Source organism: Arvicola amphibius, chromosome 17, assembly GCF_903992535.2.
Source record: "Arvicola amphibius chromosome 17, mArvAmp1.2, whole genome shotgun sequence".
Classification (NCBI taxonomy): Eukaryota; Metazoa; Chordata; class Mammalia; order Rodentia; family Cricetidae; genus Arvicola; species Arvicola amphibius.
The window spans coordinates 4,541,563-4,565,405 of NC_052063.2; the positions used below are offsets into that span (position 1 = coordinate 4,541,563).

At 42.8% G+C, this 23,843-nt stretch overlaps 1 protein-coding gene across 5 annotated transcripts in view; it reads left to right on the top strand.

The window, feature by feature from the left end:
• The window catches only part of Igf1 (insulin like growth factor 1), a 71,391-nt gene that overhangs the window by 44,120 nt on the left and 3,428 nt on the right, over positions 1–23,843 (top strand). For 3 of the 5 annotated variants that reach the window (XM_038314452.1, XM_038314456.1, XM_038314457.1), the window contains 2 exons: positions 11,175–11,356; positions 12,760–12,811. In XM_038314452.1, the coding sequence (XP_038170380.1) occupies positions 11,175–11,356; positions 12,760–12,811 (234 nt within the window). The remainder of the gene's footprint in view (positions 1–11,174; positions 11,357–12,759; positions 12,812–23,843) is intronic. The other 2 variants (XM_038314453.1, XM_038314458.1) reach the window with 1 other exon arrangement.

Sequence of the window (23,843 nt, forward strand, 5' to 3'; positions counted from 1 at the left end):
TCCTCCCTTCTCTCTGTTTATTCATAGCTCACCTCGTTTGGGTGGGGCTAGGTTGGGAGTGGAAAGATCAAAGTTAACGGGCTCCACGATTGCCAAAAACTTGCTGAGAAACCACTGTAGTTGACTCTGGTTTTGTTTTAATGCCTAAAGACATATTTTAAAAAGCTGAAATGAGAGAATTTGAGGAAAACATATGAAGTCTCTTGATTTGATTTAGGAAATCAAATACTAGGAAAAAGGAGAAAACAACCATGGCAGCAAAACTCCATGAAAGGAAGAGGAAAGGAATAATGATCTAACAGCAAGTTCGCTTCTGTCTGAAATTTCCTGATGTGATATAATTACTTGTTATATATACTTATAGTATAATATCTTCTATACTATGAATGAAACATCCACCTTCAAACTGTAGGGCTTGCTTAGTATTTTGACAAATAATATATTCTGACTTGTTTAAGAACTTCTTGTATACATTTAAAAATGCTAGTAACTGTAGAAAGAATTGGTTTTACAGAGAGAGAGAGAGAGAGTAAAAGAAAGAGAAGTAGGGAGATGGATAATGAGATCAAGGGAACACTTTAAAAACCATGTTTGCTATCTATCTATCTATTACCTGATACTCTCCCCTGGGAACACATTGGATACCAGTGACATTCATGTTGGATACCAGTAACATTCATGTTGGATACCATGGACGTTCATGTTGGATACCAGTGACATTCATGTTGGATACCATGGACATTCTAGGCCTGCCCAAGATGAAACACCATGAGTGGTATCTAGTCTTTCCTGAGGGGCCATAATGCCCACCTGAAAGGAAGAAAATGTCACCCAGGAGGTCGGAACACTACTGACAGATGCCATGGCAACTTGGGAGATACAAGCCCCACTGACTACCAGGAAGTATTCCATTCAAAAATTTCCATAGCATTCTAATCAATGATATTAACAACGTTCCTGCCTACGGCAGAGAGCCATTTATCCACCTCTTGAAGGTGGAGCCTTGTGAAGAGTAAACGTAAAAGGTCATTTCAAGGGGATTTTTACAGGGTTGGAGAGACGGCTCAGCAGTTAAAAGTACTCAGTACTCTCAGAGGACCACAGTTCCATTCCCAGCATCCACATAGTGGCTCACAGCTGTCTTTACCTTCAGTTCCAGGTGACCCAACACCTTTTCCTGACTTCCATGGGCACCAGGCATGATGATGATACATACACATACATGCAGGGAAAACATTCATACACATAAAATAAAGTTTTTAAAAATTTAAGATTTTTTTTAATAAAAATTTATAGCAAACTCATTTGCAAATTCCCAGTTTTAAATGAGAAGCATTCCTCTTCATTAAGATCTTGGTTATCCATGTTGTAGTTTGTTTCTTCCTATTGCTTCAATACCTCCAACAAATGACTTTCCTTTGGGTTCTTTCCTATTCTCCTTCCAGTGCACACCTGAACACTACTTTGAAGGGCCTCTGCAATCCACACAGGTTTTCCTGTCTTTGTCCCTTAGTCAAGCATCAGAACTTGACATTTTCTTCATTTTCTGTTATCTTTCTTCATTTTCCGTTATCAAGCCTAACACTGGTCCTAATTATCCTTAAACTGAGGTGATGAAACTTGCTTGCACCTGAAACTAATCAGAGAGGACACTCTGTTGTCTCGCTCTCTCTCCTTTGCTACACTTCCCTCTTACTTCAGAAAGGCACGCATGTGCCCTATGTAAACGTTATTTATCCCAAACGTGGCAAGCCCAGCCAGCTTGGTCCTGTTGCGAGTCATGCCTTTAGCAAGGGTGCCTGATGTTCTCCAGAGTTCAGTTTGTCCATGGGAATGGCTCTCTGAGCGTCTGGGTGGCGTGTGAGTCCACGAGAAGGCTCCCAGGCTGAGCTCTGGTGCTGCTCTCGATATACCGCCATATTGCATCTCAACATACCACCATCTTCCTCTCCCCTCCGTGCCTACGGCCCAGCACTGGGTGCTAGAGAAACACTCCCTGGGATCTTGCAGTCTGCACAACCCAACCGGCATCTGAGTACACACACACACACACACACACACACACACACACACACCAGACAGTTATTTATGTCACTTAACACCCAAACTGTCTCCTCCTGCCCACCCTCTCTGTGTTTCAATCTGTCAGTGACTCTGGCTGCCTTTTCCCCTGCCATGGTGCCAAGAGCTGTTTCTGCGGCTGCAGAGGCCGCCTTCCAACAGTTTGTTCTCTGCTGCAGGCCTGGATGCCCCTCTGTTCAGGGCCTCCACCTCTCAGGCCTCTCCCTTCAGACATGCCAGACTTCCTCGGCAGCTGCCACCCCTTTACCTGCCATGCTGACCCTGTCACACCCGCCCCCAGGAAAAGGTCCAGATGTGCCCCAAGCAAAAAAGAAAGAAAGGAAACCAAGTCTCAGTAGAGGAGACTGACAGGGAACAGGGCCCCTGAGAATACAGGGCAGGTGCCAAATTGCACAGCAAAGAGAAATGACAGACTCCAGAGTAAAACTAAAAACAAGGAGGGTGTGTTTAATGCCCCCTTGGCCCATTCGTCTCTCGGTGGCACCAGAAAGAGAGGTGCTGCTCTCCAGTCATGAAAGTCTTGTGGGTTTGTTTTTTCGTTTTCTTTCTTGTTTTGTTTTGTTTTTTGTTTTTGTTTTTGTTTTTTTTTCAAAACAAGGTTTCTCTGTAGTTTTGGTGCCTGTCCCGGAACTATCTCTTATAGACCAGGTTGACCTCGAACTCACAGAGATCCGCCTGCCTCTGCCTCCCGAGTGCTGGGATTAAAGGCGTGCGCCACCACCGTCCAGCGAAAGGCTTGTGTTTTGACCACGAGGTTCCTATCTCAGCCGAGAGTGCACTAGAACTGAAACTCTACGCGTAGTCAATAATGCCGACAACCAGGCTACTATCTCCAGATTAGAGCCAGATTCTCTGCTATTTTTTGTCCCAATCTTTCAGAGAGAGGGGACGAGGACACTGAAGCTCATGCATGCGATCCCCAACGCCCTTCTTATTCCTTCTCTTACAGTTTCTACCACATCCAGGCACAAGTCCAAGACAGAGTAGCGATTAGCAGTCTGGTAATACTGGGTCCTTGGTGGCGGCTCATTCCCAAAGCAAACCTGGCAAGGAGGAAGCCCTAGCTTTCAATTATCCAAGGAGGGAAGTAGTATCTAATTCCTAGCTTACCACGAACTCAGTATGGCATGAGTGGCCAGCTTGACAGCCATTAGTGAAGAAAAAGAAACCACCAATGGCTTTCCTCAGCAGACAAGGGAAATCAAGAGGGAGGGGGAGAAGAAGGCGAGCAAGACAAGAGAAGGTCATGGAGTGTTTGAAAGTGAGAAGGGCCCCTCTGTGTGTGTGTGTTCCACGCACACCCATCTCACACCTTCATACTGTTTTGAAGTAAGCTGCACACTGAAAAGCAATGGTTTTAACCGGTAGATTATTTCAGAGAAACCGACGGTAGTGATAGGCAAAGACAAACATATCTGGCATCATGTTATGCGACGTGACGGCAGGAACTGTCCTTGCCATCGATGCAGGAGTGCTCAGGGTAAGTGCACATATGCAGTTTAGATATGCTTCCAAGGGAACAGTTATTCACCTTAATGAAGACAGCCCTTCTCTATCTTGAAAATCTGTTTCAAATAAACTTCCCTTTGGGTGGGAGAGAATGCATTTTAGACAGTCAGTGAGGAAGACAAATTCTTGCCCAGTGTGCTGCGTTCATCAATAAAACCGAGTTCATATAGACAGTCAATGCTTATGTACTTCACTGCAGGCCAGACGTTAGGCCACGAGTTACTTAGTCCTCACGGCATTTCTAGAATATATTTTTCGATACGGCTAATCCACATATGAAGATCTGACTCTTGGAAGATTGGGTTCCATCCCAAACGCAGGCAGTTGAGTAAGAAGTGGCCGAGTCTGAGCTGCCTGACTCTACGCCTAGTGCTTTAAGCACTTGGTATACTGCCTCCACCATCCGCAGGACAGGTATTGCGGAGATGCTGAAATTATTGTCAATGGAAGACATTGCCTAACTAGTTAATGAGAGCTAACTTCCATAGAAAGCCCCACTGAGATAATTTCAATGACCTCTTGGCATTTCATTACCTTTCACCTTAGACATTGATGAACCAAAACCATCCCCTTAGGGCAACAGTTCTGAGCTGTGAAGCATTCCTCTTGCCAAAGTATAATTTTGTTGGCTATATCTATCTTCTCCAAGCCTTGGAAGAAGCCCCAAACTAGTAAATTCTGCTGTCCTGGCAAGATGCTCACCCTCCAGGGCATTGTAGCCGGCTAGAGTAATACATCATGCTGTTTCCCACTCTGTCAGCCCATTTCTCTAAAGAGTCTTAAAACAGCCATGTTTCGGCTTTGAATCTCAGCCATTCTTGACCCAAAGCTTTGCACTTTAACTCCCTGACTCAAACAGTACCCTTCCCATGCCTGCCCTTGAGTTGGGGCTTCCGAAAGCACAGAGACTCTCCAGAAGGAAGCAGCCTCCTGATGCTTTATTTCATTCCTTTTAGACCTGGCGCTATATAAACATTGACACAGTTGGGTAACGAGGAGACTTTGATCTTTGGCATTATAGGGATTTAGTAGCTGAGAAAGGGCTGCTGAGTGGTGGGGGTGGGGTGGGTCATACAGGGTCACGATTCCTAGAAAAGATGACTTCATCCAATTGAGAAGGAGTGGAACTAGCAAACACTGCCAATTAAAAATTAACACAGGCCAAAAGTGAAATCGATGCCTACATTTGATAGGTCACCGAGACTGCTTCTGACACATAGTTCATAGAAAAGAGAACATTTTCTTGGTGTCTGCTTTTTCAGATACCAAAGGTCAAACTTTGGAAAGACCCTTTCCCAGAAATGCAGCCCTTAACACAAGTATCTAGAAGAGGGTCAATCAGGCGTGATTTCTAAATATAGGTTTTAAAGCTGTTGCTGCAACGAATTCTGATTTGAAAATCTTTCCTATTGGTGAGGATTTGCTTTATTCTGATATGTGTGATTCCGTAAGTACACACCCGTGTGAACATAAATAAGCTCCCTTTCTCCACCTTTACTAAGCCTATAGTTGCACACACAGCTCATTAATGTATTTCAATTAAATATGACTTCTATAAAGATTTTAAGAGATAACGGAAGTCCTATGAGTACAGGAAATATCAACTACACCGTGTTTGTTTGTTTGTTTGTTTGAGACAGGGTTTCTCTGAGTAACCCTGACTGTCCTGGGACTCACTTTAAGTAGATCAGGCTGACCTTGAACTTAGAGATCAGACCTGCCTCTGCCTCCCAAGTGCTGGGATTAAACACCTGTGCCACCACCACCAAGCTAACGATGTTTTATCATCGTTTCCCTTATATTAGGAATCATGAAACAAGCCATTTTTTCATAGGAAGCTGCCAGAAGTAGGAAAGATCGGGAAGTAACTTCCATTCCTGCATATGAAAGTTAAAACGTTGCCATGATGTAGCATAAACCAACAATCCCAGCACTCAACGAGACCGGAGATCATGAGTTCAAGGTTAAGGCCAGTCTGAGCTTTGTAGCAAAACCCTGTCTCCAAGGAAACAAGGAAGAAATAATGGAAAGCAAAAAGGAAAGAAGGAAGAAAGAAAGGGAGAGAGGGAGGAAGGGAACAAGGAAGGAAGAACATTGAAATACTAAAACATGAGGCTAGGGGCTTACATCAGTAGCACAATGTGTCCCAGCACGCATAGAGCCTTGTGGTCTATCCTCAGGACAACAAAAGAAATTTTATTGGGCAGCTGCAAGACTACTACTTATACAATTTTCAGAACTTTCCTACTAATATCCAGTGCAAGTTGAAATCAGCCGAATTAATTTTCCTTAGATAAGGTTGCTCACGGACTAACACTGACTTAAGAATCCAATCACGCTGAGATATTCTGAATGGTCAGCAAATATAGAGGTTGGCAAAAAAAATAATAATAATTTGTATAAGAAAACCAATGTTCTGATTCCTACAGATCTTAACTATGGTATTTGGTTGTATAATCAATCTTCAGCTAATAAAAGTCGAGGGCGGATTGTTTATTATCTAGTAATTCCATTTATGTTCTCTACCATGCATGTGACTGAGAATTTTCTAGAAACAGCCTCCAAGCCCCATTGTGAATTTTCTTGCCTCTTTGCCCTGTTTTCAATTTTTAAAAATTAACTAATTAATTAATAGAACATAGAATCTACTTTGGTACCTCTTCCTCCTGTCAGCAATTGTTTTAGAGAATTGTTGTATTCTTTGTAACCTAGAGAAGAACAAGTATAGATCTTCAAAAGCAGGTACGTTCCTATTTTGAAAGTATTTGCATTTGTCATTATTTAAACATTGATTCACAAATCAATGTTTCACTCCTTCCAATAGAGAGTTTTAAAAGCTTTCTCAGCAAGAAAAGGGGAAATTTCACAGAGAGTCAGAGTTAGTGCGATGTCTCAAGCACATTTCCAGAAACTGATGAGAAACAAATTCCTGCAGATTGATAGAGGTAGTTTTACTCATGATGAATGGGCAGAACTCTCGGCTCCAGAAATAATGACCACAGCTAAATCTCCGAAGTGCATCCATCTCCTCAGAGATGGAGGGGAGTCACTTACTTGCATCCCTGTCTAAATGTGATACTCAGCTAATTAGCGTGGTTTTGATGATACCACAGTTCTGCCCCAAACCCTTGTAACTAGCAAGTTCGCCCTGAAGATTATTGAATTACTTCAGTGACCATGCATTATTTATAGGGAAGTACTGCTCTTATAGAAGTCAGCTCTTCAGCTGCTGGAAGTCTGTGTGTTGGCCCATGTTTAAAAGACAGCCGTGTGTTATGCCTAAACCCTGTGTCTACTACTGGACAAGTCTGGGTTACGTGATGGCCAGCTTGTCTGCTAAGCTGCCTTTGATCTATATGCTAGACGACCTCTGAGCCAGGACACTGGCAAAGTAAGTTTGTTACAATAAATTTTCAATGTTAAGACTTTGTCATCAAAACATCTGCAGAATGTTACACAGTCCAACAGTTAAGTGTGTAGGCAGTAAGAGAATTCTCCAATCATGTCTCACTGTGCAAAGGACTGTCCCGGTCACCTGTCTTTTGCTGTTGCATTGGGTAAAAACAGGGAAGTTTTTGAGCATTCTGGAGAACAGAAATGATAATTAGAAAATAAATGTCCATCTTCTAAGTTTAAAAATATGTGAAACTTTCTCTTGAAGACAATGTGTTTCCCAACTATGCTGAATATTTAGCCAAGATTTTCTATAAAAACTCCGGAATAGAAAGAGACACAATAGCCATCCACTGTCTACTGAAGGAGTCTGCCCCTAAGGTCGGTGGAAGGTATCTGTACAGTCTTTACCTAGCTGCTTCCTGTAGCGTGGAGTTCACTCCATTTCAAGAAAGTCTGTTTAACAGTTTTCTTCAAATCGTTTAAAGTCTTTTATGGTAACACATTTTTGTTTTCTGCTTTCCTGATAATTCTAATTCCACCAATCAGAATAAAAATATTGCAAGGAGTTTTTATAGGCAGTGATGTAGCAACCAGTCCTATATCATTAAAAAAATAACCAAATGACTGAAACTTACAGCAATTTAGATGTAACTAAAATAATGCTTATATCAATACATGCTTAAGAGGTTTGCTTGAATGCCTATCTGATAAACTGCATTGTACTAGGCTTCCTGTTTTAGACCGTAGCAGTAAAGACTTTTATTGTGGTTCTAAAAAAAAGACTATGAAATAGTTGAAGATAAAACCTGAAACTTAGACCCACAACTGTGGTCCCTTGATTACTGAGAAGTAATGATTGTTGAAATCAAGCCTATAGGATACTTCAAAAGATTAATTTAAAAAAGCAATAGGTAAACATTTGTTATATCCATAAATCCTGAACAAAGTATGAGTCCATTGTAATCATTATGAATTGACAAAGGAAACATTCCACTAGAATTGATAGTGTGAGCAAACTGGTTCATGGGAATATTCACATGTATACCCCTATTCAAATAGCATTCAAAAAAGATGCATATACAAGACAAAATCAAGCTCCTTAATGGAACATTATATAAAAATCCTAAAGCCCTCTGCTTCAAAATCCTTCAGCCTGTGGGCTAGAGAGCACAGGTCCCTTTAGAAAAAACTACATCAAACTCTAAACTCTTCTGAGACATACAGCAAGCTGGGTACTATAAGAGTGTGCCTTTCTTTGCTGTGGTGATGGCTATTGTCTATTTTGGAAGATTAAATAGACCTGTGGTCATCTCATGGCTCTTGAGAATCACCAAGTAGGGTCAAGCAATGCATGGAAATGCTTTTTGCTATCCCAAGATAATGGCTAGCATCTTTTTCTTGGAGCAAGCTTGAATCATGGAATTAAGATTGAGAAGTGTTTGGAATAGAAAACTTAAATGGGTCCTAGAATCCCCAATCCATCCCTCTCCACTTTTAATCCATAAGTTTGAGCTGTGAAAATAGCTGTATCTGAACTGGTCAAGTTTGGAAGTTTCTAGAAGAATTTCTACAACTTTACTCTCAATTATCAACTGACTATTCCATAATCAGCAAGTGATTCTTTATGCATACGCTTTAAGGAATGTATTATATATAGACAAAGGACAGTCATTACCTGAAGGTTACTATTGTGATAGCTATAACCAAGAAACAGGTTCCTTCTCTCCTTTTTCCTTCCTGCAGAGAGAACCCAAATGTATTCCCTGATCTTAATTGGCTAGCCAGATAGAAAATTATGTAGAAGTCTGTGAGTTACAAGAGCCATGCATATCCATTTGTGGCTTTCCTCGAATTTATAGTCCCAGGAAAAGATTATTTAAAAAATGAAGAAAACAAAAAACATTGCCTTGCCCAGGGGACCAGTTGAGTTTCAGCTTGCTGGGGCCTGGCTGGGAGGCAAAAGTCCAGAGTCCATGTCTATGTTAGTCTTCCCTCAAAGGGCAAGTAAAAGCCCTGCTGAGACTCCGCTGGGCTCAGCTGCCTGGTCCCTCCCCAAGCCTACAACCGCAAGAAGCCCACAGGGTCTACCATGAGGGAGAGCGGCAGCAGACCCTTCATTCCCAGACAGAGCGCAAAGGAACCCTCATCAAGTTCCCACCTCCAGCCGCCCTGAGAATAAACCTTCCCTGTGTGAGGAAGCAGCCACAAGGTTGCTGTGCCAAGCATCAGGAAAACATTTGGGTTCTTAGAGAACTCCATAAAACGGTTGGCTTTTGGAGCGGGGAGGCAGCCAAACAAGAGTGACAGTGACAGCGGGCTATGGCCCTGGATCTGCTCTCCCCTCAATAAGGGAGCTGAAAACATGGACGAAAACTGTGACTTTCAGAATCCTATTATTGTGTCATGATTTATGTGACTTTAAGACTTTATGTAATGCCATGCCTTCCTTGGGTCAGGAATTAAGATTAAGCACATATCAGGTTGTCAATTGGAGTCTTAGAGGTCAGTGGTTCGCATGTTTCTTTCATGAAGCAGGCTACCTCCCAGTGGGTATAAAGGAGATGGGAGCAGATCAAAATCATATTCCCCTGTCTAAGACAGTCCAGCTTCATGTTTTGTATGCTTGATACACTACTGCAGAGATAGCACTTGATTTAACAAAAGTTCTATGGTGCCAAAAAGGGATGATTCTGGTGTGTGTCAAGGTCTATGTAAGCTTGCTTGACCTTTTCTGAATTCTGAAAGCCAGTAAAAGTGTGGTCAAAAACATGATCCAATCAAACCAGAACCCAGCCAAGTAAAGAGCTCTAACGGTTTGTAAGTATCAAAAGATGTTGGATATCAGTGTTCCTGCTGGCATTTAGGTCCTTCTGTCCTGGCCCAATCGTTATACTCCAAGGAAACAGAAATGGTTGCTCCACGCTTTCTGGGGTGGTGTGCAAGCCTCTTCTCACTGGTACTGTAATCAGTTCTGAGTTTCTTGGCTTCTGGGTATGGGCAATGGTAGAGACAGTTTTCCATAGATCATTTAAGACCTTGGAAAAGATAGCCAGAGCTCGCAGACTAATACGTAGTTAAGACCCCTTCTGTACCAGGAGCTGTGCGTTATTTTATTTAACACACATCTTATCCTCAATTCTGGCAAGAAAGATGTAATAAAGAGCTTCAGGGACTTTTCTGGAGTTACACATCTTCTTCTGGACTCCGTAAATCTCTTGGACGTAACAGCAAGTAGATTGGAGTTAAAATCCTGACTCCACCAATTACTGCGTGAATGACCTTGGGCAAGCCATTCAAACTCTTGAGTCTCAGAGTTCTCATCAATAAAATAGGGATATATTTCTAGATGTCAGATTTTGCCTATATGCAATTTAATTTTACGATAGAAATGGTTAAGAACAATTGAAATGCCCAGTGTACAAAAACTGTATGTATTTACTAATGTCATTAAAGAGACTCAGTTTTTCCAGGATCATGTGTTCTTGCTCAAATGTTTGAGATAATGGACAATCTAAACACCTTCATTATATCATTGCATAGTATATATGTATTCTAAAGTATCATACTGGACCCTTACAATATATACAATTAACTTGTCAATCTAACAATGAAACGGTACATTTGCAAAATTTTAAGAAGCTTGATCTGTAGGGTTTTTTTTTTGTTTGTTTTTTGGTTTTTTTTTTGTTTTTTTTTTTGTTTTTTTGTTTTTCGAGACAGGGTTTCCCTGTAGTTTCTAGAGCCTGTCCTGGACCTAGCTCTTGTAGATCAGGCTGGCCTCGAACTCAGAGATCCGCCTGCCTCTGCCTCCCGAGTGCTGGGATTAAAAGCGTGTGCCACCAACGCCCGGCCTATAGTTTTGTTTTAAGTAGCACTTCTAAAGGTCTCTCAGCAAAGACAATAGCAAATTCAATCTCAAATACAGCTTGTTGAAAACATGGTCAGAATCAATACAAACAAAAGTGTATGGTGAATGAATTCTTGCACGAGTGTGGTTTAACTCAGAAAACATACTGGAATCTAAAGGAGCATAATAGATCAGACATTGCTGGAGATAGTTCAGGAAAAGGGTGACATGTTGGAGTAGTAGAGACTTGATGTAGTTGAAGAGAGGTGTCCGGGATTTGATGGGAGTCTGTGGATGCAGGCAGCTCTGTTTAACTCCAGGCCTGCTCTGATTTGTGCAGACAAGCCCACAGGCTATGGCTCCAGCATTCGGAGGGCGCCTCAGACAGGCATCGTGGATGAGTGCTGCTTCCGGAGCTGTGATCTGAGAAGGCTGGAGATGTACTGTGCGCCCCTCAAGCCTACGAAATCAGCCCGCTCTATCCGTGCCCAGCGCCACACTGACATGCCCAAGACTCAGAAGGTACGTGTGTATGGTTGGGATGCAGTCACTCTTGAGTGCTCTTTCAGACATGGGGGGAGGGGACGCAAATGGAAATTCTGTCCTGTGTTTCCTAGATGACAGGTTAAAGGGCTCTAATGTCACCGACTGGATGGCTTACACATCCATCCTTCCAATCACCTGCTATTGAAATGTATCTTTTTCACTGTCCTGGACAATCTGACACTTGGAATATGGTGGGAAACAAGGACTCAACCTGTCAAGACTCAAGTTGCCCAACGAGGCCTCTTTGCCAAATAGCATCCCAAGTCTTAGTTATCAATGTGGTAATGATCACATATATTGCACAAGTTGTCAGAATTCAGTGAGTTAGTATACTCTAAGACATATTCCATGTACAAGTGGAGTGCCTGCACCAAGTAACTGTCAGACAAGATTAACATTTGCCATAAGTGTATCTAATAACAAAATCTTGTAAGTCCTGGGATCCCTATAGTGGTCCAAACACAGAAAGACTCCCTACTAGGACCTAATTGAAATTCGCAGTGGCAATTGTACATGAAAGAGAAGGACACTGAAAATGGACATACTCTGGCTGTAGGAATGCTTAGATGTTTCTAGTGGTCAAAAAGCAAGGCATCCTTTGTCCAAGCATTTATTGTAAAGCAACCTCGGAAGTACCATCTGTGTAATCAGAAGCATATAAAACATCAATGCATGTTGGCCACTTTATATACTTGTTAAGGAAGGAGGAAGGAAGGAAGGAAGGAAGGAAGGAAGGAAGGAAGGAAGGAAGGAAGGAAGGAAGGAAGGAAGGAAGGAAGATATCAGAACCTAAGTAAAATTATAGTCCTTACATATAAATAAGGAGAAGAGAAGGAAAAGGGAAGAAAGAACAGCCCTCTCTCTTGTGTTCTTAAGAGTCCTGCTGAAAAAAGAAAAAAGTGAACATGTCGATTCTGTCCTTGAAACAAAGCTAGCATTGTGCAGAACGCATGATGATAAGAGACCCAGACGTTCACAATGACACCTGCGCTGTTCCCTGGTCCGCAACCACAGCTGAGGCTGAAGGAGGACCGTGGTGTCTTAGGGGAGACAGCACCCCAGTGAGTGACCTGAGGGATGCAAGGGGACTGTCCAGGACTTGGTGGGTGTACACAGAACACAGTAGTCACAGGAGTCAGAAAGCGTGCGTGTGTGAATGGAGAGCAAAGGAGTGTTCATTCGTTCTAGTTGAAGAGGATGTGGGTACGAGAGACAAGGCCCAAGGCTCTGTAATGCCAGCTCTGGTGCCTGAGTTGTAGACCCCTCTGCAAGCCTGGCTCCTTTTTCCTGTGGAGCCCAGGCCTTCTTGCTAGACACAAAGACTGTCTTTGGACAGGAACCACCCATTCTCAATGCAATTATTTTTGTGATGTTTGCAGTCCCAGGCCCTATCCACGAACAAGAAAATGAAGCCACAAAGGAGAAGGAGAGGTGAGCCAAAGACACGCCCTGGAGGGAAGGAGGGGCCAGAAGCGACTCAGCAAATCAGAGGAGAGGAGGAGGGAGAGTGGAGCTAGGAACTGTGAACAGAGGTCAAAGGGGAAGTGGCAGGAGCAAGGATGAGAGAGGAGCGGAGTCAGAAAAGCTATAGAGGAGATGAGGAAGGGTAGCCCCAGCTGAGTTAGGCAATGCCTACGAGGGAAGGAAAAATAAGCTCCTAGGAGAAGAACTGAAAGGGAAAATCTAACATTTCACAAAGAACGAAGTGACAAGGGCAGAATACCAACAACAACAACAACATCAAAACCATGCCAACGAGATGCACCCCCTTCTTCAAAAAACCAAATCAGAAAAAAAAAATATGCAAATAAAGTTTGCATCTTCTGCACGCATGCTGAATTTTGTACCAATCTATTAGAGGAGAATCGCCCATGTAAATATATGTTCAGAGTTAAACATTAACGCAGATTCACAGTGACCTGTTTGTGCCATAGTCGTTCCCAGATTTCTGCCCTGGATTTCATGGTGACTCTGCTTCTCAGTCAAGTTCAGGGTTTAGGCCAAAGAGCATCCCGTATTTACATAAACGCCTGTGTGCTAACCTTTCAAAGGTCTCTGAACTTTTATTTTGTACTTTGGTGTCAGACATAAAAGATGGATTAGCTTGCTATGGCTAACATAATGAAGTACCACAGACTACAGAGTAAGTGGCTTAACCCACAGATGCACTTTTTTCTTGTGGTTCTCGAGCATGGAAATCCACATTCAAGGTATCAGTCCCTTGGAGCCCCCCCCCCCTCCTGTGTCCTCACGATCTTCCCTCAGTGCCCAAATACTTTGTTTTCATTAGGGTATCAGTGAGACTACATTGGGGCTCACCCTAATGAACTCATTTGAACTTGATGACCTCGATCAAACTATGTATCTACGTGTACTCTGTTATAGAGACAATAGGAATTGAGACCATAAACATGAATTTAGGGGTATAGGAGAGCAATTATCCCACAATGAACATATCTGATATCAACCTATATTATTTGATTGTTTCTACTAAGGAAAAAAAAATACTATTTTCAACTATCCATCCATCTGTTCTTCCCCTTCTCTCCCTTGCTACTTCACTCTTCCTGCACACACACACACACACACACACACACACACACACACACGAGAGAGAGAGAGAGAGAGAGAGAGAGAGAGAGAGAGAGAGAGAGAGAGAGAGAGAGAGAGCTAGATCTTGAGAACTTAATCCTATGAGTGTCTTCTTCGTTAGAAAAGCCCCTAGGACCATGCTATTTTCGCACTGGCAAAGGTTTTGGAAGTCATCTGCTTCTGTCCCTTTGTTTTAAAAACCAGAAGATCTGGACATAGATGAAAATGTACTTGGTTTCTAAGCTTCTTCTGGGCAGACAGCAAAACTCTATCAAAGCGAATCAAGTACCAAAGAAAAGGGGGAGTAGAACTGGCCATGGGAAGTGTCCCCCTAATCTGATATTTTCTGCCAGAAGAAAGGTTGTGAATGTGAGCAGAAAAGCTGCGTTTTCCGCAGGTGAAGGTGACATTTAATGTGCAGGAAGTGGGTCGCAGTGACCTTTGCCCTTGCTTCCCTTGATTTAATCAGTGCAAGCAAGATCTTCATGGAGCAGAAAGCAAAAATCTCAATATTATCTAAATAGTGAGTCCCCTCTCTAGGAGAGTGTAGAAGGCAGCAGTCCTCAGCCTTTGAGGTGGTAAAATGACCGAAGCCACAGTAGGTAACCTACTTCATCGAGATAACCTACTTCAAGAAGTCCTGCCTAGTCCTTCATGTTCCTGTTTTTTCTACTTCCGGATCACCTTTTCTCCGTGGCTCACGAAAAATCTTGGATTTCTTCAATATTATAGAGATATTCAGAGCTCAAAGTAGCATCAAAAGGTTCAGTTCGAAGTATGTGTTAAAAGTCCCACTGAAAGCTAACCTACTTCTGGTATCTTTGCAAACTGATCCTAGATTATCAGGAGATACTGCATTCTGCTAAGACAGCACCCTTTGGGGCCAGCCTCAGGCAAAAGCTGACACTAAAGAAAGCCACATCATCTTAGGAGGGCCTTCAGACACAGACAGCTCTTCTGTAGACCACAGCTCAGCAAAGGCATTCAGAATGTATGCCCTGGGGAAAGGTTTGGGTGGTTGTATCTAATTATAAACTTCATTCGAGGAAAACTGAAATCAATAGGGCTTTCTAGCTAAAAATAAGTTCTTATAGCCCTAGACCTCAGTCCAGGATGCATTTCTTTTTGAAATGCGTTTTATCCATTTAAAAGCAATCCTTAACGTGCCAACATGTCATTGCCATGTAATAGGAATCAGGAAAACATAACCAAGCCTTGTCCTCTCACTTCATTTTAGTAGTAATACCCAAGGACTTCGAGGTATACCAGATGGATGGAAGAATGCATGGATGAACGGATAGGTAGACAGATGGGTGGATGGATGGGTGGGTGGATGGATGGGTGGATGGATGGATGGATGGATGGGTGGATGGGTGGGTGGGTGGGTGGGTGGATGGATGGATGAACAGATGGATGGACAGATGGATGGATGAACAGATGGGTAGACAGACAGATAAATGCTTGGATACATAAGTGAGTGATATAGGCAGACTCACTCTAATAGAAGGACAGACCACAAAAAAGGAAGTAAAACTCTTGAACCTAAATGATTCCTCCTTTCCTACCAAGGATAGCGAGGCAATCACAGAACAAAGCAGGGAATGGAGAAGAGGTTTGCTGACATCTTGCAAGTTTGAAATGTCCTTCTTAGGCTTACATTGAAATTGCTCATGGACTCACTGTGGCCGCTGTGGTTAGCTAAATGCTTCACAGGGAATGCCACCATCTACTCAGGGGTTTCTTGGAGCAAGCAGCGTTCTAATTCTTATTGACAACCCCCACATTTCAGCTTCAAGTGTTTCTGTTAGGGAAACTGATAATTGTGCTTAAAACTAGTCAAAACACACAATTCTGAGACAAACTGACTGTAGCTATCTAGATGAGATATAGAGCTTACAAGTTGGAGAAGCAGGATAGGATCATCACTAAGAACACTGAGCACCATCAGAAGGCCTCGGTGCAAGTCAAAGCTCTCTTACTAACTGCCTGCTCATGGGCTAATTGTCCAGCTCACCTATATCTCAGTTTCCTCCTCTCCCAACATGGTGACAACTGACGCTCTCCCATACAGCTGTTGTGAGAGTTTATTGAAAATTTATATAGATATATCTGTTTGTGCATGCATATACGTATAAGTGTATGTGTGTTTATTTGTGTGTGTGTGTGTGTGTGCGCTCAAAATGGAGAAGTATCTCATATTGCCAATAATGTCAAGCCCAAGTTCGACAACAGTTCCATTAATGTATGTCTTCTCCAACATACGGCAGAAGAGAACTCAGTGGTCTAAGATTCTTTGCACCTGGGAAAATATCTTATTTTGTGGATAACTAGGATTTAAATGGTTTGTCCAGTTCTTCCACATAAATGTTGATATCTATTTCAGGGTCATACAATGAACTTTTCAGAAAATCACCATCTTTTTTCAAAACCAGTTAAAATCAAATGTAATATGTGATTTCATTCCATAGTGCCTGGGGAACATTTAACTGTAGCATGGATTCTAGATCTTAGTAGTTTAAAATTGCCAAAATAAATAGAAACATGGGCTATTTCCGGGCTCTCACAGCTTCCAGAACACTTTGGTTTCTCAGGCTGCCGATCTAGCGTCTTTCATCAGCACCTGAGGTTGATAGCCTGAAGTTAAAACGAGGGCTTTTGGAAGCAATGGAGAGGTCGACACATTTGGATGAAGTACAGTCCATTTTTATGAGTTTTAGAACATCCACTATAGAAATTCTTCCCTTAAATGTTACCTCAGAGCCGAAAGGCCAGTTATTGGTTCCTGAGACCCAAGTAAGAAAGGACACCTGATGCTAGTTAGAGATTCCTCAGGAGCCACCAAAAACGCAAAAATGACATCAGCTTCCCATCTTCCAAGGGTCTGCTTGAAATCAGAATTCTTCCCTGCTGCCCACATGTTTGAGAACCCATCTTTAATGAGGTTTCTCAATGCCTCTGGGTCTCAGGCAGCAACCAAGATATATAATCAAGAAATGTCAACATGGGGTTTATATTCTAGAAAACAGAATGGGATGCTGTCAATAGGGGAACTGATGAGAGATATGGCAAAACAAATCTATGAATCCATGTCTGATACACAGCTCTGAGAAAGTTCCCATCACACCCGGCTCTCAGAAACAGCTCCTGAAGTCTACTGGAAGAGTCCCAAGAACTAGGAACTGTTCATTGGGGAAGGGGGAAGTCCCAGCTTCATTAACCAGTATGGTTATAGCTTTAGAAAGCGTTGATCGGGAGAGGTTAAAAAGAGAGGCCTGCTATAGTTAGAAATAAAAATGCAAGATGTACTTGCAGTCAGACCTAATTCTAAATATCTTTGGTCACAAGTTGAACTCTGAAGTCATCCACAGTAAACAGTCTTGAGAGACGAGAAAGAAAACTACGTGTGTGTTCAAAGGAGCACAAGTAAACACGTACGTCTATGATGCGTGTGTTTGTGCAGCTTCGTTTGGCACAGTAGGGTGTGTGGGTGAATGACTTTCCGAAATCATGGGTAAATACCAGGGCGGGTTGCTTTCTTTCAGTAGAATATAAATTCCTTTGTAAACATCCCTTGTCATCCACAAAATCTCAAGATTCCTTTGTCTTCTGGAAAAATTCTGGGAGATAGCCTTAAAGTAAGTATTATTCAGGAGATAAAGAGAACGTGTTTTGGAAGGGGAGAAGGAAGTTGGTTTTTGATTTCATGGTATCGTTTAGAGAAGCAGGGTTCAAAAATTCCCATCTGATGTGCAGGGAACAGTCTATAACTCTCTCCTATCTGTAGTTTTCCATAGAAGGAAGCAGCAACTCGGGAAACTAGGTCCAAGTCTAACGCTTGACCCCACAAATGGTTCCATGCATCCAGTCAATGCTCCCCACATCATCCTGCTGCACTCAGAGATGAGCATTATTGGCCACAACTGCTCCAGGCTTCTGCTATCTCTTTCCCCATCCCTTTAAAGCTTTAAAATCATGTCTATTTGTTCTGGGAAAGGGTCTATGCTGCAGTGTGCAAATGGTGGTTGGAGAATTACTTGACAGAATCAGTCCTCTCTTTCTACCATGATATTCCTGGGGATCAAACTAGGGTTGTTAGACTTGGTGGTAATTGCCTTTACCCTGTAAGCCATTTCTCCAGCCCCAGTCCCCCCTTTCTTAGCCATGTATCCAATGCCCTCTCCTCACTCTGGAATATCTGCTTTCATTCTCTAACAATCTAAGCATGATACCTAACAACACTCTTATCCCTGCTAAAATGGCTCCAAAGTTCCAAGGGAAAGACTCAAAAATTTTAAATCAAACTTAAACTGGCTGAGTGGCCCTGACTTCCAAGCAAGGATTCACATGCCAAAAGTTTTTACAAAATCCTGTAAAGTCTAGAAACGTTCACATGGAGCTTTCTGTCTGGCCAACACCAAGAGGTTAAGTAATCAAAGGCCAACCAGTCCTGCCATCTGTGAAAATATGATGGGCTATTTTCACAGCTGTAGATAACAATTATGGCAGGACAGAAATTTCAAATAATTAAGAGCAAGAGTATGGCAGGCCGAGGGTTGGGGAAGATTCCTAAGCGCCTGACAATGGTGCCCCCGGAAATGCGTGACATTGATGTTGTGGCAAGGCATGCTTGAAAGTTCATGGGACACTACAAGGCAAGCAGAAATGGATGTGTAGCTGGAGCAGTAAATGCAGGGTGTCATTATTGCTCTTCCATACGTGTTTGCCGACCAGGTCTCTATTAAATGCTCCTTGTCTCTGTGAATAAAATTTGTATTCTTCAAAAGAATACTGGCTAGAGTAGAGGTGCTTGGCATCACAAAAGGATTCTAAAGTTTTAAAGCTGCTTGCAGGAACCATTCTCGTAGCTTGTTCTGCCTTGGAAAAGCACTGGCTGGCATTCCCGATGTTTACTTTTATATGCCGAAAGGCTCCCATCAACCTCAAACAGATGCAAATCACTTCAACCTGCCATAGTGTTATTTTGTTCATCCGAAACGTTTGGGAGAGTCTTCTAAGCGGCCAAAATTTCTCTCAATTCAATGAGAAGGAAAATTCAGAACACGGAGTTTGAATGTTCTGCCCAGATTTGTCACAACACTCAAAGAATTGAGTGGAAGAGGGCAACACCCTTTCTTACTAACCCTGTGAACTCATCACTGGTACACTGAGCTGACGCCAGAGGCTTCTCAAGGACGTCGCACTACACACACTAGGTCAACAGGAGTCTACATCATACGCCAGCTGGAACAATGGCATTATGGAAGCAATGAGGGGATTCGCATCAGAAACAGTTTTCAGGTGAGAGAGGTGCAAACATCAGGAAGTCACCAGAATCTGGTATTGCACTTTTGAAAGGTCACATCTGAGCCTTTCAGCAATTCCAAAGTCAACTCCTCCCTCAGGGAACAATGGTATGGTTAGGCTTATTTATGACCATCACTATTATTTATTATTATTATTATTATTATTATTATTATTACAACAAACAAAAATAACCAAACCACTGTCCATAAAATCTAGTCTAAACAACTTTGAACCTGCAGAATTTTTACATCCTTCTAGACTTTTAAAGGTAATATAAATAAATAAATCCTTTCTGCTGCCTAAGGAAGAAAACCCTTTAGTATTCTCTTCTTTTATTTCCCTCTGGCCTTTTAAACCACGAACCAGTGGTTTCTTACATCACAGAAAGATACGCTGGAAATCAAATCAGGTGGTTGTCGGAAAGGGGAGAAAGGGCGTAGCTCAAGCTAATCTTGAAGTAACAGAAGGACACATTCAAGTTCCCTGACATCCCAGCATTCTTTGGAATGCATCGTTCATTAAAAGAGGAAAGGAAAACGAGCTGTCTGCATGCTCTCCCAGCATTCATGGGTGCTCTGAAAATCCAGGCAGTTTTGCCTATAATCAGAAGAAAAAGAGTGGCATTCAAGTATAGACAGTGTCTTGGTAGCAGTGACTGTTAAAGACTGGATGATGATAATAGCTAGTGTTTACCCAATGCCTGTGAATCGCTTCACTCAGTCATCGTAAGCCTACATGGTAAACACTATCATTTTTTTTCTGCTGTGGAGATAAGAAAACTAAATGTCTTGTCAAGGCCTTGCTCTCGCATCTGGCCAGGTCAGAACACACACCCAAGATGGACCCCAACCCATTAACTGGCACCTCACTACTTCTCCCATTTCTTAGTTAACATTGATTATGCCACAATCCTCAGTATAAGTTCTGAGACAGGAGCGAGGATTGTTATTTTTTGCTTTGGGAAAACAACAGGTGATCATGCAACGCTTGCTGTTGGTCTAAACTCTCCCCCCCCCCCATTACTTCTGCAGGAAATTTAAATTAATGTAAAAAAATAGACAGAGTTGCTATTGGCTTCTGTTTCTCAAACACCCTGCTTGAGTTTAGGGAGGATACAGAGGTAAAGGAAATATGCACCCCCCCCCCGGTCTCAGGGAGCTCCCTTTAAGGGGGACACACAAACATATGCAGAATGGACTCCAAAACATGTCAGTGTTCTAACAAAGGCAGGTGCAAACGAGATATCACACAAGCCAGTCTAGAACGATGCTGTTAAGAGTCAAGCTCACAGAATGGATCTAAAACAAGTGTCTTTGGCTGTGTGCCTCCTTGCACACAATAGTAACCATCTTCCTGTGCTGAATAGATGGACCAAAGTTAGGACAGTCAACCCGCCAGCTTGGTGAAGTCAGTGCTTTCACCCCATTCTTTTACATTATCGAGGAGGAAACTGAGGCAAGAACGAGTTCAATCGCCCATAATCACATAACTCTGGTGAAGTGGGGGAGCTAGGACCCAAACTAAGCTTATAATCCCAATGGCCTCAGGGAGGTATAGGGGAAAGATTTATTAGGAGATATAGCTATGCGAGAGAAAAGAGGACAGAGTTCAATGGTTTGGACAAATCATCAAACAACAATGTTTTCTGATTCCAAGTGGAGAAGGGAGAGAAAGGAGCTCAGGCGGAAATGTCTGATGCTGACATCGACTGCTAAGGACAGTGTGTCAGCCATCAGAGTCTTTGAGACAAAGCGGCCAAGAAAGATGCATGTGTTTCAAAAACGGTGAGTCCACTACACTCACACACACAGCTTCTTAGGTTAGGGTCAGCCTGGAAGAATCCAAATTGCTCAAAGGGAAAAGTCACAAGGAGGGAGAGGAATAAATAGCCATTACGTGAAAGGCAGAAGAACATAGTTTCAAAAAAAAAAGCCAGCCAGAGACTAGGCACACTGACACAGTGCCCCATATGTCCACCCATGACCCATGTGCCTCTGTCTTAAAGAGTCTGCCACACACAACAGGAACACAGGTTTCTCAAATTGTCTGCTCTGTTCCTTGGCTTAAAAGTCACATTCTAATGCACAGAGTAGACCTTGTGACTCTCACTCGGCTCGGCTACCAGAGGAGTAAGGCTCATCCTGACTCTCTTAGAATTTGAACTTGGGATTCCTTGAAGTCAACTGATTTCAAAGCTGATACCATGACATCTAAATCAACCTCCATAATACCATGTGGTCCCAAGACAGCTAGAAAAAAAAAAAAAAAAGAGCACCAATACATCCTTTTCAACAAGTTGATGTGTGGGCCACCTCTCAATCATCCACTGTTTTTTATTTCCTTCTTCTTTTCTGTTTTCCCCTTTGTGGAGAAGGTCAATGCTGAGTTAGTACTTTGTGCTGTAAATGAGCTGCTAATAATATTCTATGTTGGGCATTATTTCCTCTGGTGCTTTTTTATGGGATGCCAGGCCTTTCCTAGACTATGCCCTACAATACTTAACTTGTTTGCAGTGGGAGGAAGATGGAAACAGTGTATTGAAAATATCAACCCTTCCTTCCTGAAGTTTAACAAGCCTATCATCTTTCTTTTACATTCTGCCCTGCAGGCAAAAATCCACCCCCTAGGCCAAACAGGCATGATGAAAACCAGAAGGAATGGTATACAAGGAGTTAACCCTTGCTAACTGAAAATATAAACAACCACGCAAATGTGGCTTAAATTCCACATTCAATAGGAAGGCTACCCACCCTCTAAGCTTAGAGTCCTTGACCCCTGAGGTTCTACTTTCACCTGTGAACCAGCTGGGGATGGTGGACAACTGATAAAATTATGAGTTACTGCCATTAGAAAGAGAGCTGGACTTGGAGGCATGAGGTTCCGTTTCTCCTCTTGGTGGGCTAGGTAGCAGGGCAACAGGCCAGCCCCAGAACCATAAGGATCTTCAACAAACCCAAAGCAGAAATCCAGCTCAACTCTAAGAAACACCGGCTTGTTTGTTTTTTAACCCTTTTAAAGGACTCCTCAAAGGTCCAATGGTCAAGATGCCTGTGCCCATCCTAAGAACGGCTGTGAGAATAAATGAGCAGACGCGGGGACATGAATGAACTAATCCTTAGCATGCTGTTGATGCACAGGGGATGGCTTCTGTTGTTCCTGCTCTTAGTTCTAACAGCCTGTCCCTCTGTAGCCTGACACACATTGCTAAATCTCAGCAAGCCTCAGCCTGGAAATGGAGTGGATACAAATGAGGTCACCTTGCCAAAATGGCTGTGAGGAACCAGTGAGAGCATTTACTCAACCCGAGAGCCCCAGCAGGTGTCAGACAAGATTACTGCCCTGTTTGTTGTTATTAACCTTTGATGATCTCCGCCCTCCAAAGGTCTACGGATAACTTTCCAGAAACCAGAGAGCTATGGAAGAAAGCAAATGGCCTCTATTACAAATTAATCCCTTCCCCAGCTGATCCTTTAAGAAGCTGGTTAGCCCTTCCTTCAGAAGGGTCAGTTTCTTCCATCAACCCCAGTGAGCTGGAAGACCGGAATATTTTTTTAAAATACTCTTACCTTCTCTGGTGTCAATAGGAAATAATATTTACTCACTACCGTTTTCCTTTCAAAACGTTGTCTAGCTGCATACTAGAAACAGTTTCGGCTGCTTTGTTTGCCTTGGACAAGGTGCTGAAGTGAAAAGTTTTTGCTTGGCTGCGTGCGAAACTGTTTCATAACCCTTCAAGAAGGGCACTGGAGGTGGGCGCCAGCTCCAAGGATGGCTGCCCCTCACAGGCCTCCGCCTGCAGCCTATTGTCAAGGGTAGCCAGCATAATTAAATTAAGACAATGAGCGAAGCAACAGATGCAACCGAAACCCAAGGGCCTGAGTGCTTTTGTTCGCCCCTGTCATTGTCTGCAACAAAGAAATCACATGTGAGCGCCCGGGAAGAGAGCCAGAAGCAAACCAGACACACAGCTGGTCCTAAATGGGTTCTCTACGCCCGTGTGCTGGGGAAGCATGCTACTCAGGGCAGTGGTGGGCACGTTTCAGCTCATAGCTCTGCCGGATGCTGAGGCTGACCCCCAAGAAAACCACCAGTGGACACTTCTGCCCACTTTCATCCTGTCTACCTTTGGCTTTAGAGAGAAGAGAAAGGACCGGAAGATAGATCCATATAAGATGGTCAATCTAACCTCATTTTTCCCCTTTTAATGGCTGTACAGCCCTCATATACTTCAAGCGTAAAGAACAGAAGAGACCCGAAGGTATTCTGTGGCAAATTCGTAACTCAGCCTGAGAACGGGGGATGCGAGAGATTGTGGGGTTTCTTTCATCATTACCAGCTCATTCCTGAATTCAGTGTGTACATTTTAGACTCCTTATTCTTTATTTATAAGCCAGTGAGCATATTAAAGAGGGGAAAAAGGTATAATTCAAATGAGTATACTCCCCTAGTAAGTGTGGTTGGTGAATGTGTAGAAGGGTACTGTCGCTGTTACAGCTGTTTGCAGCACATGGTGAGATGGATCCAATGGGTCCACGTGCGCCTTCAAATGGTTTGGGAACTCTAATGA